This window comes from Trachinotus anak, unplaced genomic scaffold, assembly GCF_046630095.1.
Source record: "Trachinotus anak isolate AG129_WGS33_773 ecotype Australia unplaced genomic scaffold, CSIRO_AGI_Tana_v1 ptg000003l, whole genome shotgun sequence".
In the NCBI taxonomy this organism is placed as follows: Eukaryota; Metazoa; Chordata; class Actinopteri; order Carangiformes; family Carangidae; genus Trachinotus; species Trachinotus anak.
This window is the reverse complement of record NW_027273854.1, coordinates 1,607,403-1,625,576: the sequence shown is the minus strand read 5'-3', so window position 1 is coordinate 1,625,576 and position 18,174 is coordinate 1,607,403. Positions and strand designations below refer to the sequence as shown.

At 41.0% G+C, this 18,174-nt stretch overlaps 2 protein-coding genes and 1 long non-coding RNA gene across 9 annotated transcripts in view; 2 read left to right on the top strand and 1 right to left on the bottom strand.

Annotated features, from left to right (window-relative positions):
* The window catches only part of LOC139610863 (uncharacterized), a 368,988-nt gene that overhangs the window by 296,202 nt on the left and 54,612 nt on the right, over window positions 1–18,174 (top strand). The gene's annotated exons all lie outside the window — the stretch shown is intronic.
* The window catches only part of LOC139610748 (RNA binding protein fox-1 homolog 3-like), a 471,093-nt gene that overhangs the window by 409,502 nt on the left and 43,417 nt on the right, over window positions 1–18,174 (bottom strand). For all 3 annotated transcript variants that reach the window (XM_071465101.1, XM_071465099.1, XM_071465103.1), the window contains exon 4: window positions 10,429–10,588. The gene's annotated coding sequence lies outside the window, so the exon portion shown is untranslated. The remainder of the gene's footprint in view (window positions 1–10,428; window positions 10,589–18,174) is intronic.
* cbx2 (chromobox homolog 2 (Drosophila Pc class)) lies at window positions 367–6,955 on the top strand. Of its 5 annotated transcripts, XR_011686027.1 has the most exons (7): window positions 367–489; window positions 582–625; window positions 2,609–2,674; window positions 3,106–3,175; window positions 3,252–4,736; window positions 4,852–4,929; window positions 6,054–6,955. XR_011686027.1 is itself a non-coding variant. In XM_071465097.1 (5 exons), the coding sequence occupies exons 1-5, from the start codon at window positions 418–420 to the stop codon at window positions 4,593–4,595; spliced, it is 1,596 nt and encodes a 531-aa protein (XP_071321198.1). In that variant the 5' UTR covers window positions 367–417; the 3' UTR covers window positions 4,596–6,955. The 5 variants fall into 5 exon arrangements, 1 of the variants encoding a protein (XP_071321198.1); XR_011686033.1 differs by lacking the exon at window positions 4,852–4,929; XR_011686015.1 differs by having other exon boundaries at window positions 4,852–6,955.

Genomic DNA, 18,174 nt, shown 5'->3' with positions numbered 1-18,174 from the left:
AATCAACTTTATAGGAGACACTGTTTAGTTCTATTTTTTTTCCTCTGGCTGATTTACACTACACTGATAATTGAGCACCATCGTTAACAAACAATTAATTACAAAGATTATAACTTTAGATGAGGATCAAACGAAGATTTAGACAACTAGTCCCTGTTATCATTTCCTTTGTCGCATTAATTCGTACACCTCAGATAAAACTGAACTGGTATGAAGATGCAATACCTGGATTTTTTTTTTTTTTTTTTTCCCCCACACATGCAACTTTCCACCGAGTGTTATCAGTTCTTTAACTAACAACGCCTTTATTGTGAAGGCGAGACTCCACACATCCGGCCTTGGTGGCGTGTAACCGTGAAGAGCTTGACGCAGCTCAGGTCTTTTGATAAAGGCTTCTTATGCGGGGCGAAGGCAGACATGGAGGAGCTGAGCGCCGTGGGAGAGCAGGTTTTTGATGCCGAATGCATTTTAAACAAACGACTGAGAAAGGTCAGAGCCGCCAAACGTTGTGAAGCGCATCCTCGTTTTTATTTCCTGGCGGCTGTTTACAAAGGTTCTTCCTCTCTTGGGTTTTCTTGCAGGGAAAGTTGGAGTTTCTGGTGAAGTGGAGGGGATGGTCATCCAAGTAAGTACAAGTGGGGCTGCTCAGCACGAAACAATGAAAACAACAACAACGTGTCGCTTGTTGCTTTTGCTGAAGCTGTTGAAGCCGAACCGTTATTTTCTTGTCTTGAAAGCGCCGAGTGCGAACTACAGCGACGGAGGGGTGTCGTTTCATTGTGTGTTGTTTCATTGTGTGTTGTTTCATTGTGTGTCTCTTGGCAGTTTCTTAAAACACAGCCCACAAATTCTGCCTTTACCGTCTTTTGTTCATAACGCATTCAATCTGGGAAGTTAAGGGACGCAAAGAGAAATCCTTCAGAGCCGCATCAGTTTTGGCCGTCTGTTTTTTCATTCCTCTATTTATTCAGGTAATCGCGATGTTTAGCTCGTTTTATTGCTGACTGAAAACAAGTTTTTTGTGTTTAGCTCGGACTCGACCATCGATGCATCTAAATTTGCGAGGACTGTTTTTATCTGTGATTTACAGCGACTTCATACCCTGATAAATTCGTCATAAAACCCACATTTTTAAAGTGATGATCGACCGTTTTTACTCTGCATTTGTGTGTTTGCTGCTGGTTCGGCTCCACTTTGACTTTATTTCTTGTCACTTGCCCTTTCTGCTCACTCCACATTGTTGCTGTAATCCACCATCAATGCACACGGTTGCCTGCCAGCTCCATGGCTTTCTGTTAGAACCACATCCTTTGTGTGTGTGTGTGTGTGTGTGTGTGTGTAGGGAAGGGTGGGGGTCGATTATTTCACTGGTGACTGCTGATCAGAATGGGCCATTCAACAACAAGTGATGAGGAGGAAGGTTATTATACATGCATGTAGCTCAGATCACTTACAGAGAAAAACACAAGGACCTGATTTCAGTCATTCTGCAGAAACCACACAGGACCTTGTCATTGTTGTCATACAGGTGCAGCAGAGAAACACCTGCAAAACAAAGTTGTTTTTTCCATCTAAACAACACTCAGTGCACAAGCACAAAAAACCTGTTACTCTCACGACTTCCCATAAATGTCACAGAACTTCCATGATCTAAAAATGGTCTTCCTTCCTGGGTTGTTAGTCTTTTTCTGTAGCGATGAACAGTTTGGTTTTCACCACAGCTGAGCTCATTGTGGAACAAAAAATACATCTGGCAGCAGTGGGAGTGAAGTTGTAAAGTACCTTATGTGGTTTTTCAGTGAAATCACCAAACTTTCCTCAAAAGAATCCTCATATACACATAAATCTGTAATAGTCCTAGAAAATGTATCAACTTCTGCTGTTTTCCCTTTTGGGAATACAATGATATAAAGTCCATAATAACACAGGGATTTACAGGATCTCTGAATGGCCACGCTCATGACCACAAAGCTTGTTCCATTTTATCTTGGAACAGATCTACAGTCTACTTTTTCACCTCTGCACACCTGGTCAGTTGCTGTGCAAAACAGATGTGATTGTCAGATTGTCTTTTTCTGATGGTTACAAAAATTGTCAAGATGCAGCTCTATGAAATACACAGTTAAACGAACTGCCACTTCCACATCAGCTTATATCATTTCCCCTACATATCACACAACAACAAATAAGTGATTGTTAAATTAGACAGTACACATCGGTAGACACATGCAGTTGATAATAGATTGACATGCAATCTTTCTTGTGTCTTCACTACTCTTTTTCTTCTGCAGAGTTCTGCACTGTGCCATCTATTTATCTATGTAACACAAAGTAATCCTAAATTATAGTTTAATTTTATTTATTACTGTTCAATCCTATATTTTAGTTCTTTCCCCATCTTCAATGGTCTTTTTCAGCCAATCCTTCAATAATTTGTGTCATATAACACAGTTTGCCTGTAGTAAGTTCATAGCTGCTGGAACAACAGAATCCTGTGTTGCTGCTCGCTGCTGAGGCTGTAGGGTACATTTAATCACACAAGGCCACGTTGCTTCTTTATTTTGACTAACACCGTGATGTGGTACACTCTTCATGTCAATTTTTTCAGACACAACAGCTGGGAGCCCCAAGAAAATATCCTTGACCCAAGACTGCTGGCTGCATTCAACAAGAAGTAAGTGTTCCTCGTGTCCCTATAGAGACATTTACACACCGCTGAGTGGTCAATCTGCTTTAACTTTAATGTGTGTTTTGTAACATTCAAACACACATTAAGAGATATGATTTTGATTAGTTAGCTACCATTTTTAGCCATGATCTTTATTTCTTTATATCAGAAAGTATCGTAAAATCTGTAATATGGAAAATATCTAATTATTATGCATTAGATGCTAGTGATATCCAAAATACTCTTTTATAGTGTGTTGCAGATTTTAATCGAGATCTGTTGGCTCATCTACTTCATGTTTTGATGTGAACCCTGACAGAAATTTAATATTTAGTCAAAAGCATCCCACAAAAGTATGAAATCTTCACATGACAAACATGGAGCTTGAACATTAGGTGATGAATACTCATTAATCCCACATTAATTTTTGTTTATAGAGAGCAAGAAAGGGAGCTCTTGCTGCGTAAGAGAGGAAAAAGGCCAAGAGGACGGCCGCGGAAGATCCTCGTAAGTACAATTTAAAGCAGAATGTCATTCTTTGAGGGTCTAGTAAATGGTATCTAATTTTTGCGCTTTAATTTAGGAAAATGTGCCTGAAGCTCCAAAATCAAGCAGCTCTTCATCAGGCTCGTCGTCATCATCCTCCGATTCCTCATCCTCATGCTCCTCCTCTTCATCATCATCAGACGACGATGAAGACAGCAGCGTTAAGCAGGCGAACCCAAGTGTCAGAACACGGGACCTTCATCCTGTCCCTCAGAAGAAAGCACAGATTGTTGTGGCAAAACAGGAGCCCTCAAAGAAACGAAGCAGGAAACCTCTGCCCCCTGAAGTGAAGGAATTTCAGCAGAACAAGAGCCCTCGCAAAATCCTGAAGACGTCTAAAGATACAGATCTTCCAGGGGCAATCAAAAAGCCTGTTCATCCAGCAAGCTTCACCTTTATGGGCTTCCATCGGGGCTCAGCTAGGGATACAGTGGGTAGTCAGAACCGGAGTTCTCTGACCCAGGGAGGGGCTGTTAAAAACTCCATGAGCTCTGTGGGATCTGGCAGGTCAGTCCAGCCTGCCTCCCTCTCTGTAAACAAAACCAGTCAGAGCAGGAATGTCACTGAGGGCAAACTGTCCATCTCCAGTATGAGCAGTGGGACAAGTCTGGATTTGAAAGCAGCTGCTGGTAAATCAAAAGGGGTTGCAGCATTGAATTTGAATACATCCAAACACCCCATTCAAGGAACCACTCAGCATACACTAAGCTCCCCCAATGGACAAAAGAAACCCCAGGGCCCTGTGTCAACACTGCAGCGGATACCCAATACTAAGGCGGTGGCTTCTGTTCCATCTAAGAACACCTCCTCTAATCAAGGTTCTGGCCTTCAGCCTCTCAACCTTCAGAGCAAACCGGTGCAAAGCAGTGATGGAAATGGCACTGCCCCAGTGTCAGCTGTGAGAAATGCAACAAACCCAGCAAGGAAAACTACTGTCACACAAAATCAGGACTATAATCCTCCTAAGAGACCAGCAACCCCTGGAAGACTGCAAGCCAGAAAGAACCAGCCTGGAGCAGACAAAGTCAAGGAGGCAAATGAAATCCAGACCTCCAGAGTCCAAGGCAGGCTGGAGAAAAACAGTGTGCATAAATCCTCCACAGAGGTCCAGAGCCAACAAGAGAGATCAGCCTACAAGGATGGCAAGAAAGCCAAAATGAACGACATGAGCACAGGTGAAGAGGAGAGTAGCTCAGACTCCGACCAGGATTCTTCCTACACCGGACAGGATCGCTCAGTGGCAGTCCAGAACCAGGACTGGAAGCCCACGCGTAGTCTGATAGAGCATGTGTTTGTAACAGATGTCACTGCTAATCTAGTCACTGTCACAGTCAAGGAGTCGCCGACCAGTGTGGGGTTCTTCAGCATTCGCAACTACTGACAAGGATTTAGGACACTGCAAAACAGATGGGCTTTGGATCAAAGAGACCAGATAGGGGTTCTGAAAAAACTAGATAAACGGGAGAATTCCTGAGGAACACATCGGGGAATGGAAGTCAATTTGCTCTTCATTTTCTTTTAGGTTAGTTTAAAAAAAAAGGACTGAACGTCATTTATCGATTGTGATTATTTATTTGCTTGTGTCTAAAAATTGTTTAAGAAATGACAGTCTGATAATCTCAAATCTCAATCTCAAGTCCCAGTGAGTCCAAAACTGTATCGTTACCAGGGTCCTGGAGAAGAAACTTTCTCCTATTCATTTTTTAAATATCAAGGTAAAACTCCATTGCCCCTTGTTACTGAATCTGTGCAAAATAATAACATTCATATTGATCTCTTTTTTTGTTTTCCTGTTACTATCTGCTTTGTTATAGCATACAACTCGGCAGATAAGAGAAATGAGTTAATGAAGAAATTATGAAAGGTAGGCAGGAGGGCTAGCTTCTTTTAAGGATGGCAGACATTTAGGTTATAATATGTCATAATGTGTTGTGAATCCATATCGATAGTTAATGTAAGCCAGTTTTTAACTATTAGTATAGTATTGTTTTTTCTATGTTCCATAAATTAGCTACCTCTGTTTTTTCAGCATTTGCTGCCGATGTATATTCATTTCTTTTGGGACAGGGAAACCTTTCCCTCCAGGGTATACCATCATTGTGTCCATATAATTGTTTTTATATCGCTCTAATGTATTGAGTTCTCATACTGTATAAACTTGTGTTAGTACTGGCAACCAGCTCAAGCAGCAGCTTTTGAACAACAGCTTTGTTTCTGTGTTATGAAAAACTCCATCAGAACTGGACCTCAGTTCCACACAGTGTTAAACTGTGTGCACCTTTATCACCTTGAAAAGAAGCTTCATTCCACAGTGCAGCCAGTTTATCTGCGCCGTTTTCCAATTGGGCTGAAGCATGTGGGGAGTCAGATACAGTATCTGTGTTCCTCCCCGGTGCTCAGATAAGACTTGGTTCTGGCTGAGGTTTGCTCCTCTACCTTTGCATCAGTTCTGTCCTTCAACGAGGTATTCACCAGCAACTTTAATCTTCTCAGACTTGTAATTAATACCGACAAAAGCCAGAGAATAAGTGCTTATGTTGACATGGCTGGATGATCATGGACAGTACACTTTACAAAGCTTCTCCGTCAATCTGTCAAAGCCTCCCATGAGCCTTTGAGATAGCTTAAGGCAACTGCTTTCAAAGTGGGGAGTGGGAAAAGGTTTGGGTGTGGACAAAGTTTGACAATAAACTGTTCAGCATTGTTTGTCCCAGACCACAAAACTCCAGATTTCATTGTATATGTTGCTACTTGTGTTTCAAAATGTCTAGTACTGAAATACCAGATTTGATTTGGTTTTCTTCTTTGTTTTTTGTTTTGTTTTTTACTTCACATGCAGCTGCAGATGTCTCATTTCACCCGCCTGCATGGGTTGAGGAGCTGCAGGCCCAGCCTCCCAGAGAAAAAAGGTCTTTATCTGATGTAACGGAAAAGAAACCACAACAATGTGCGCTACTTTCTGCTCCCTTGAGAGGAGTTCAGCAACAAAGCACTTCGACTGAACTCTTCTGTCTAATCCTGCTTTGCAGACTGTGCCTTTCTTTCTCTCAAAGACTAAACACAAAGGCATTACCCCAAAGATAGCTAGAATTTCAGGTTGTTCAATAAAGGAGTACCCCTAGAGCATAGCATGGGGACTGTACCTTGTCCATAGTGTTGGGAAAAAGCAAAAAAAAAAAAAAAAATCCTGCTGGAAGACTTATGGCAAGTGTATGGAACAGACAAATATTTGATGCCTTACTGAAAGAGTGGTTTAGGCTCAACTTATAGAAGTCCTTTCCATTCAGAATCAGCTGAAAAATACTGAGTGCATTCTCATATTACATGTGTTACAGGTGGAAAATGTTAGTGCACAGCATTTGGGTCCTTGTCGGTATAGCTCCAGCATACATGCCTGTAAGTCAAAGAAATGCATCAGGAAGTAGATAAGGAACAGTCTAGGCTCACTCAAAATGTCATTTATCACTACCATGTAATAGGCTATGGGGTAACGCAAGGTGGTTATCCGATTTTTTTTTTTTTTTTTCAAGTATCTGCTTTTCTTAAATCGATGAAAAGAAAAAACTTGTCTTTTTTCCAGTTATGGTCTTTTTTTTTTTTAGATCTACTAACCATTTTAATGGAATGTTGTTTACTTTACACTCTATTTATTTCAAATTAAGAGCCTTTCAGGGTAGGACAGTGTCATCAATCCTTGTATTGTGCCGCTCGTCAAATTGACTAATAAATGGTACAACCTTATGTCTGACTTGGGTTTCTTTACCAAACAAAATTTTATCAAGAAAAAATGCCAAATATTTGCCAGTTCTAGCCTCTTAAAGGTTAAGTTTATCTGTTTTTCTCTGTTTTAGATCATATTTTCAATACATGTTGAATATGTTTGGGTTTGGTTCTGTTTGTTGGAAAAAACAAGCCGTTGAGGACACTGCGTAGAGCTCCTGTTATTGGTATTTTTCACTATTCGCTGACATTTTACAGACAAACCAATCAGTTAAATAAATAGATAAATTGATTGATTGACATTCAGCATGTCAGCATTACACTGAGGTGAGTCAGGATATGTCAGGCTTTTCAAACGGTGCCATGGACCTTTTATATGACTGACTTATTATGCCAAGAGGACGTTCACCGCCAGCACAAGATGTAATGACTGGATTCGATCCTTCACTCCCTCTGAAGTAATGTAGTTTTAGTCTTCATTAGCACCACTGCCAAGAAGTCACTCAAGTAACAGGTATCCATTAAGGACGAAACACAATGACAGAAACCCAGTCAATAGGACTTTCTACTATCACTGTCTCCACTGCAATACCCTCTACTACACCTCATGGACACATGTAGCCTACTGTAAAAGCCACTAGATGGGGCTGTTGTACTTGAAGGTAAAGATGCCCAAGCGTGCCTCAATTTCTTAATTACCCATAATTATAAAATCTGTTAGTTACACAATGTCATGTGTCTTATTACAGACAGCAAATAAAGTGCCAATTTTATGATAATCTCACATTAAAAGCTCCTTAACCATACAACAATAGTATTTCCTCTGTAATGACAGCACAACACATATCTTCTACATGTTAATTGAAAATCATACAATGACACCTATAAACCTCATTGTTTTGTTTGTCCATCTTTGGCTCAAGTTTTGAGTCATCTACAATCACAGTTTCTAATCTCAACTGCTTGTCCAGAGAGTGTAGATGTCCTCTGTTTCAACTACATCCTTAACTGATGATCTTGTTAACACTGGAAACTCTTTGACTATACAGCCAGTGATCAAATTTCAGCCTCTCATTCCATTTGATTTGCCCCAGGTCTGTATAGGTATTGGGTGTGTATGGCTTGGCTGTGTAATACCTTGTGTCTCTAACCCACAAACTAGTGGTATCCACTGAGAACAGTTGAGCTCTGGGCTGGAGGCAACCGCAGAATAACTCAGCTTCTGATTTGGCACTTAAGCTTTCAAATCAAATCAAATCTCTGAGTAACAGCAGAATAGGCTCTCTGACAGGGCAGAGGACAATACAGCCAGTCTGTCTGATGGTTTCAACAGTCTCCCATCAATCCTCAGCTGCAGACGGTCACCAACACTAGCCATTTTGTTGTATTAATCCCTGGTGGGTCGTGTCACACTTGACCCGCCTGTAGTATGCGTGACCTATAACCATAATGGATAAGAAAAGTACTATGTTCTCTCTACTGAACCGATTTCAGAGACTTAAAAATCAATCAATTAATTAAAAGTGAAAATAATATGTAATTAATAGAAAAATAATTGTAAGGCACACTGTACCTGTTGATCTGGATGATGAGATCACTGTGCCCTAATGCATGGTAATCTCAAGGTTTATGGTGGCTATATGGGTCATATATCATTACCAGTGCAGAGTCCTTATGAATACAACTAGTCAGTATAAACTCAGTTATGCAGCTACAGGCAAGACATGTTTTATTCTGAGCAGCTGTGGAAGATGCATTTAGATATTTTACTTCTTTACAAGTTAACACCTGCATTCAAAATCTTTCTTAAGTAAAAGGACAAAGGTTTATGACTAAGATCTACTTAAACATTAAATTTAAGGTGTTCTTGATGCAGAATAACCATTTTCAGGGTGTTATTATTATAAATATACTATGGGCGTAGAGCTATTGCTGCTCAGTCTGTAACAATGGATCAGATTTTATAAGCTGATCACATTTTTGTATGTAAAAACTGAATCAATAAAATAAGTAGTAACAAGTACAATATTATTTCCCGCTGAAATGCAGTGGAGATGAAGTGTAACATAGCATAAACTAAACACATTGAACACATTGTTATTGTTCTGCTGAAGAGACAAAATGGACAAGAAAGTCTGCAGCACTTTTCAACACAGACGCCCCTCTCCCTCTTTCACCACCCCTGTATTTACATACTCTTAAAAACACTGTCACAGCGCCTGACTAACTGACAGAAGTTATCATTACACAAAGCGCTCGATTCCATAATTTATAGAGATCCCCGTCCCAGTCATGTGGAATTCTCCCAAAATAAATTCAAGTAAACACTTATGCGACAAAGAGGCACTCACAGTGGCCTGGTATGCATAAACAGTATGAACAGTGTGACAGTGTAATCCCAACCCCACACCCCCCCTAGCCAATACACACACACACACACACACACACACACCCAACAACCCAGCCCAGCTCTGACTTCAGGCTGAGGTTGGAAATGAGCCTAAACCCCCACTTCAGCCCCACTGCCGATGCACCAACCCCAATCCTCGACACTCCCCGTTCACCCCCCACCCACCCCACACCTGACTCCTGGCAAAATAAGCCAGACTCCAATCCATCTTCCATCGCAATAACACACACCCCAAACCATGTTGTTATGAAGAGTGTTCAGCAAGTTCATCTCCAGGGATGTTTTTGTTTTTTTTCCCCAGGACGTCTTATTGTTTTAGCAACACAAGATGCCGTAAATCAATCAGCTCCTTGCTTCTCCCTGGCCTTTGTTTAAAAGTCAGATATGAGCTGTTTCCACTATGCATTGTTGAAAGTAAACAGCTGATACAAAGGATGCAACAAAAGACATGATTGAGGACATATTTTTCTTACCTTTTTGTTAGCAGAGAAGAATTTACCTACCTCCACAGGGAGACGATCAACTTCATTACATGAATTAAAAATACAAAACAAAGTATTGTCAAAAGACGGTCCTCTACTTATCACACGTTAATGCCTCTCTGTAAACAACACCAATGATATTTTGTTTTTTTAATTGCTTTATTTTGGCTCTATAACAAACTAGAGGCAGTAATTCACTCACATTTTTATTTTCTTCTTTTTCAGTGGCCAGAATCCAGGCTGGATGTTGACTAATATAGGGATTTAAAGGCTAATACTGATATTGATATTTAATTTTCTCTGTTTGTATTTGTGTTTGGACCATTCTCTACCTTGAGGGTTGTTACCAAATGGGGCTGGTTGAGTTTAAAACGCCTGGGATGGTTGCTATTCGATTTCAAAGGGAATGTTTAGAAACCTGATCCGACCCTCCAGCAAGCATACCTTCTACACCCACGTCTCCCTCGCCCCTCATTCTAAATCACTCCACTGGAGCAGTGTAAACAAACTTCAGTTTGCTCTCTGATATTGAGAGGTTAAGACAAGCGGCAATCCTCCGCTATGACAACATGGCCTCAGACAGACGATGTCATCTGTCTTACCTCACTCTCCATCCATCACTACGCCGGAGTCGACATGTCTGACAGTCCCACTCTCGCTTTTCTCGCTGGCACAGGCCTCCACATCTGTCACATTTTCCTCCAAGCTTACTTTTATTACACCAGATGAACTCCGCCTCCTCGCTTCTGAATTCACGGACACCTGAAGGGCAAGCAGGCAGGGAGAAACCTATTGATTAGTCACGGTATCTGATGTCATTCTGGCTCCATAAACACTTTTTCAATCACCACTCAGCTACCTGTAAAACGTGTCAGAGCCATTTTGCACAAAAAGAATTAACCTGACTTGCACACATAAAATGACAGTAATAAAAACAAAGAACCAAAATTTCAATTAACTAACTTGAGAGTACTTCTTGAGAGATTTGAATTACTGAGCTGGTAACTTGATGCAGAAAAGATAAAACACATTGAAATAATTTATATTGAGTCTGGGCTGGACTGAAAAGGCTGGAGCTGGGTCAGAACTTGTCAGAACTCTTTCTGCTTTTCTCAGCTCCAACAGGAGCATGTTTGAAAGAGTCAGCTACTTTAAAGCTAATAAAAAAATGTTCTAGGCGTGTGGGGATCATGAGCCGGGTATGATTTAAAGGAAATGTTATCATTTATGAACAAACCCAAGATACTTAATAATTCCAGTATAAATGCATAAGGAATTCTAAAATAAATGAACTTTGAAAGAAGAACAACTATAGTGAATTTAGAATAACAGTAATATTTTCACTTCCTCTTGTCGTTGGGTAACAGCAACCAATTTATTGCGATTTAGGGAGGCTCAGATAGAAGCAAGGGGTCAAAATTAAAAGTGTGTGATAGATTCTCAGTGTTTGCCAGACAAAGAAATGTGGTATTGATAATGTAGCTGCCAGCTGGAAGCTTAAGAAAGGAATGAATTATGTCCTATCTTCATGTATGAGCCAACATGGATTGCATTCATTTTTATTTGTTATTTTATCTTTTTATTTTTATTTTTTATTACTGACTAGCAGCATGGATCTAGGGATGAGCATGTTGGTTGGTCTACCACTTTGGTCCCGACTGAAATATTAACAAATATAGTACAGATGCTGACACATGTGAAAAACTGTACCTGAAAGTACAGCCTTTGCTGAACATTGTGTTTAGTGCTGATAAATAAATGACAGCATGCTAACATGCTAAACTAAGATGGGGAACATGGTAGAGATTATACCTGATAAACATCAGCAAATTAGCATGTTTGCATTAGCACACAAGTGTTGCAGGGATGATGTACTTTTGTAGGCTAATCAAGATGTTAGCATCACCCCGGTTCCCTCAACAAAAAGCCAATGGGATTTTTACATGTTCTTTTAGATGACTGCACAAAGTTTCTGATCTTGACACATTTTTTTCAGCAGGATAATCTTCACTAATGACACCACTTTATGATTTTTGAAGCCTCAGCAGCAGTAAAAAGCTCATGTTAGGAGATAAACCAACTACACCACGGTCACATGATTTTAATGTCATCACCGCTAAACTTCCAACTTGTAGTTTGATTTAGCTCTGAGCTCTTCTACAAAAGCCTTTCTTCTGACTAAATTAATAACAGTTTGTAAGAGCCTGAGTAGAAACACAACAAGGCTATAAAGGTGGAGTGGTGAGCAGATCCGTTCTCACGGTTGGCGTGATGATGTCTAATGTCTCCAACAACCTTTGTAGTCTCAATTAGCCACTTGTTAGCAACCAGCCTTTTTTACGAGACGTAAAAGCTTAAAGAAACCATGACTGGGGGATTTACTTACGTATTTTATGTCATAGAATAAAACATGAAAATGTCTTGAGCTTGTGTAACCACAGATCTTATTTCACCCATCCAACCAAAAACCCATTCAAAAACCCATAGACCTTGGGACGAGGGAACCGGAAGTGTTAAAATAATTACTAATTTCTGGGTTTTAGGACTCATTCCTGCAGCACTCTGTTCTGCTCAAAACACCACTGTGCAGCATCACACAGCAACTAGCTTGGCTGCAGACTCACTAATGAATATACAGATATTACGTTGTGAATCATAGTTTTTGAAGTGTAACACTAATGATCAAGTAACAACAACGTGGCAGAGCACCATTACAAAAGAGCAAAGAGAGCAGCAGATACCAAAAAATAAATAGACAAAAAAAGAGACACAAGCCAGTACAACAAAGAGACTGAGGAGTTATTGCACAAAAGCAGTTTTTGACATGAAAATCTGTTTCTCTCCCAGCGCGCAGTTTCTTTTAACACCCACAGGGCAGGAACAAGGAGGAATCTCCCTCTGCTGTGAAGCTGAGGTAACAAAGTCAAACTGTATCTACCAGACAGAAGGTGCCAGCAGGAAGTTTGCCCTTCTGATCTTTGTATAATCTGCTCTGGGGAAGACACAGCTACTCTCCTTACCACCTTCAAAGGCTCCTCGCCTTAACTTTCAGACTCACATCCTAATCTGATTGAGGAGGAGAGAAAACATTGACTATTTCACAGGACAGAGCAGTGTAAATATTTGAAACCACTGCTGTAATACACCAGTGGAAATGGGGCTCAAATACTGACAGCTAAACCAAATCATTTAGAAACGATGACTTATTGTGTAACTTTTTTAAATGTCTCTCAGCATATAAATTACAAGTTGTTCTGCTAGACCAAAACAAGTCAAAAAATTGTATTATACAGATTTTTCCAAATCCTGACATTCACAAATACAGCATTTATTTTCCAGGGTCCTTTGGTCAACTCCATAAAGCCAGTGGCACCAGGAGAGGTGCACTGATAAATCAGCAACAGGCCACGAACAAGGCCTGGCGCTGGCGGACCTGTGTGCAACAGGACAACTCTATCGGTGAATTTCACAGGTCATTACTCTGGCTCCAGCCATCGCAGCCTCCAGTGGCTCTGGAGACGGCCAGCTTTTTCTCAGAGACAACAGCTTACTGGGCTTTGTGCTAGCTAAACAAGCGTGTCTGTCTCACAGTGGTAGATTAATGTCTAGATAGAAGGTTTGCTCCTCAGGGAGACCTGTGGAGGAGCCATCCATCAACCTTTGGAGGCCCATTACACAATAACAAAATAACAAAAATCTGAGAGAGGGGCTCATTGACTGAAACCTGTCCTCTGGGGCTACAGAGAGAGAGAGCTAGACAGAGAGAGATGTCTCTGAATTAAGTCTTACCAAAGAGAGATGAGAATTTCCTGAAAACCAGAGTAAATGCATAAAAACAGTTTTTCATGCTCTGCAGGATAAAGCAGAGCTGAAAGCTGATGAATGTAAATGACCAGAAACAGTAGGCATAAAGTAGAAAAGCCATGTAGGGCTGCAGGTAATGATATTTTCATGAGTGTGTATCTGCAAATTATTTTCTCGACTGACTGATGTTTTGTCCATGAAAAGTCCGTGGTGACTCGTGAAAATTCCTTGTTTTATCCAACAAACAGTCCAAATACATTCAGTTTACTTTCAAACATGCAAGAGAGAAGCAGCAAATCTTCATAGTGGACAAGCTGAAGCCACAGAATTATTTGCTTTTTTTCACTTGAGAAAATGAGTGATCAATTATACAAATAGTCGTGGATTAATTTTTAGCCGATCGATTAATCGATTGAACACTGCAGCTCTATAGCTGTGGTGTATCAGTGCTGTGTGGGCCATAATGCAGCTTAAAGAGCATTTTCATTGAGTGTCATCTGCGAGTAGTTGTGTGTGGTAAACACACAAACCCTCAGCCCTCCACATGAATGACAGTAAACAACACAGGATCTCTGGCTGCGCCCCCCCTCCACCCCTGAGGAGAAAGGGGGTCACACAAACACAGCATCTGACTGGCTCTTAATTTGTTTAAAGCAGCCCATTCAAACAGGCTCCCCAACAGAGAGAAAATCTCGTTTCCAAGGCTGTCGCCATGGCTCGGGCCGTGTTGTTCAGGAAGGAGATCAGGACGCCGCTGACGACTCAGCTGACTTCCAGCACACACAGCTTCACAGAGGCGCCAGGTTGTAATTAACACTTTGCAGATTACGTTTACAGGACCAACATGGTCTGTCTGAGTTTTATTACCGCCTGGGTTGTACTTCTGCCCTCCGGGGGATACAAAACACTCTGTTTGACGCTGTCCTGTCCTGTGTGAGAATGTTTGACAGGTTTTGACCGTGCTGAGTCTTCTGGCTGTTCACTGCTCTTCAGAGATAATGAGAATCCCCCCTTGCTTCTGTCAGTTTTCCTTCTATGACAGGGATGAAGAGACACACCACGGTCTGACAATATTAATCTCCTTCTGTCCCCCTCTCTGCAGCTTTCATTCATTTATTGGGGCTCACGCTGCTGGTCGAACAGTCTTATTAGAGGAGCGGTGAAACGAATCCATTTCTTGGCAGCAGGCATCAGACAGCTGGGCAGTGAGAAGCCGCAACAAAGTGGCTGGTATAATTGCAGTGTAATCATTTTCATGCAGCTCCTTGGTTTCCTCTTAGACAGTAAGCAGCGCTTCAGGTTAACATGCTAAGGTAATAAAACAGCCATTAATGTATCACTGACCTCAGAACATGAGGACCAAGTTATTCAATTCAGGTAAACAGGCCATTTAGTGCTGGTTTCTCTGAGCCATCACAAAGGATTTGTCTTCAGAACACACACAGACATGTGCAATATCTTAGGAATTGTAAATGTAAGGTGTTTTAAAAAAAGACAGGAACTTGTTGCCAAGCTTTTTAAAATATTTTTTAGAAATATCTTGAGCTCTTTATTTACCAAGTCAAAACTGTTCAAACAGATTCCTCAGAGCTATTGTTAGATCTAAAAATATCATATAAAAGCTGAGTTCATCCAGTGCTAATATTAGTCCCAGTTATCATGCTGAACACTTGCGGTTTTTAATCATGGGCCGCAGCAGAGTGGCAGCTTCCCTTCTGTATCCACTGTCACTAAAACAGGCAGAGGAGTCTCGGAAAGAACTGTGGAAAACATCTGCACACATCTGTACCACTAGATGGCAGATATCCCCTGACATACCCTTCAATGCAGCTTCATACTGTGAAGAACGTAGCTGCTGTCATTAATATTCCTTCAATGAAAAATCAGAACTGATGGCTTCCAGTTGTGTCAGTAAAAAAAAAAAAAAAAAACTTTCATTGGCTAAAAATTTTACCCAAAACAAGACACACTTCAAATACAGAATCAGTGTGCGGCAAATTACCACTAAAACCTGTCAACAACTAACTGTGGCAAATACTGCTGAGAGTTAATTATAGATCAGAAAACGGAGAGGTGTCAACGGAAAAAGCCTGGCTTTCCCATTTATCTCCCCAAACCACACTCGTGTGTCTCAAACACTTCACACCAAATTAAAGTGAAGTGGAAACCCACTCTCCAGACTAGCAGCACTTCTTTCCACTCCACGGCTGGATGATAAATCTTCAGTCTTCCCTCCTCTAACCACCTGTTTCCTTTGTTTCTCTTTTATAAGCTTCTTCTCTTCTCTCGCTGCTCAGGCAGCAGCAGACTGCCTTGCTCAAAACATAGGTAGAGAAAAGTCTCAAGACCAGAGGATTCGCGAGGACAGACGTCTAGTGAAGATGCCTAGGGGCAGGCGCCTCGCCTCTATGAATACCTATGAATGCAATGCAATGTGCAGTAATGCAAATTACATATCTATGTCTTATTTCTAAAGATTGGTACATTCCTTTGTTTGGGGTAAGGTCCCTTTAATGAAAGCTTGAGTGATATTTAGTACTCTGGAAATCATCTATGTTAAAGGAATAATTCAACATTATTTGCTTTCTGCTTTGCTTTGCTTTACTTTCTGAGAGTTAGATGAGAAGGTCAACACCAATCTTTTGGCTGTTAAGTGTGGAACTGGAACTCTGAGGCGATTAACTTCTCTTAGCTTAAAGACTAGAGGGCAAATTCTTTATCTATCTATTTTTACACAAGCAGAAATGCATAAAGAACAATTTGCTGTTTAAGGAAGGGTTCCGCGCTCTAACTACTTTGTGATAAACAATGGGCCCCATCTTACACCCCGGGCAAAGTGGCACAAAGCACAAGTTGCGCAAAGTGCTAGTTACAGACGGATGCAGTTGTCATTTTCCCATCCAGCGCCCACATTGTTTAAATAGCGAATACACTTGCGCCCATCTGAGCGCCCATGGGCGCGTTGGTCTTAAAAGGAGGTGTGGTCAGGCACATTGTTGGTGCATTGCTATTTTAAGACGATTGCAAGACTGACCAACAAAAACCTGGTCAGTGGCTGAGTGTTTCACTGTTATTTTAAAGGCACATTGTCAAGATAGTAATATGCACCTAAATAGGCACGTGCACAGAGTGCAGACACACAATGTTACGCACAAGCAGAGTGTGCCACAGTGTTTCCCTTTCATCACCTGGACTAAATTTGTGCTACTGCAGTTTCATAATGAACCAAAAGTTAATTTCCATGTCTCATAATATAACATAAAAGATGTCTAACGTTTTCATTTGTGCTGTGACTTCTTGCCAGAGCTGTGTGCAGCACATTGATTCACTTAGCCCTTCCTTACCCCTGAGGGCGCACAGAGCTGCTGAGTGTGTGTGTCAGGACTGGGCTCACTGGTCAGTCAGAATATGTGATCAATTCTCCACAAAAAGAATAAACTCTGTGAGAAACACTGTACCATTAAAATAGCAATCAGCCAAGGTGCAAGCACTTGGCTTTTAAAGGGAATGGGAGACAGCACTCTGATTGGTTTATTAAATGTTATGCCGAAAACACTTGGATGCTTAATTAAGAGTACTTAGTACAACTGTTTTGAACCATGCGCTTTGACTGTTAAATAACAAAAGTGATATGGACACATTAAAATAAAGCCCAATAACTTTAAAACCAAATCTGTGCAGAATGAGTACCAGACAGTTGATTCATTCAATCATTCAGGTTTTTCCTTTTCAGTAAGTGAGATAAACACAATCAAGACATTTATGGCGCTGGTGAAAACTGTGATTCTGCCTGAAGTGGGGCCCCGTCCTGCCCGTAAAACATAAAGTATTTAATTATGTTTGTGCAGCACCTTGACAGAATGCAATTATATCAGCAACCCACAGGCGTGTTAATGACAGTGCTCCTTCATCAGGATGGAGAAGTGAAGCTGATTTTGTTTCAGTTTGTGGTGCTGAAGGGCTTTGCCCCTGATAACCTTTCTATGTTGAACTTCTGGTAACACAGCTTGTGTAATAGAAGCAACACATCTAAATTAAAGAAACAACCAAGGGCCTGTGGAAGTTTCTTCTGTCTTTTGACCTTCCTCCTCACTATTTGTTGCAACATTACCTCCTGCCCCTGGAGCCAAACAGCCCAGAGTCGGGACTAGTTTTGGGGAATTGAAGCATTGTGATATATGCCAGCATTTTAAGGAAGCCATGCTGGGTGCTGACTTAGGTCCCAGGGATGATATGTGAGGTAGCAAAAGGCCCATTCTGCCAAGAAAACACAGCTGCTACTCCTGTCTCAAACTTTAGGATAGGATACATTTGCACAAAAAGCTTGAGTCCCTCATAAAGCTCCCATCCTACCGTAGCCACACCGCTAGACATGACGCAAAGATGCAGAACGCTACTGCCAACACACAGAGGCAATGTTGTAAGTGGTTACCAGTGGTGGCTCTTCTCAACCTCCCACATATAAACCATTCTATATTCTTGTAAAACAGAAGTGAACCTGTTTTAACACTTATGTGTATCCATGTAATGTTCAATACCAAAGA

Coding starts and splice junctions, on each gene's coding strand:
- cbx2 (XM_071465097.1), top strand. CDS start 418: ATGGAGGAGCTGAGCGCCGTGGGAGAGCAGGTTTTTGATGCCGAATGC. Junction 490..581: donor TAAACAAACGACTGAGAAAG/GTCAGAGCCGCC, acceptor GTTTTCTTGCAG/GGAAAGTTGGAGTTTCTGGT. Junction 626..2,608: donor TGGAGGGGATGGTCATCCAA/GTAAGTACAAGT, acceptor CAATTTTTTCAG/ACACAACAGCTGGGAGCCCC.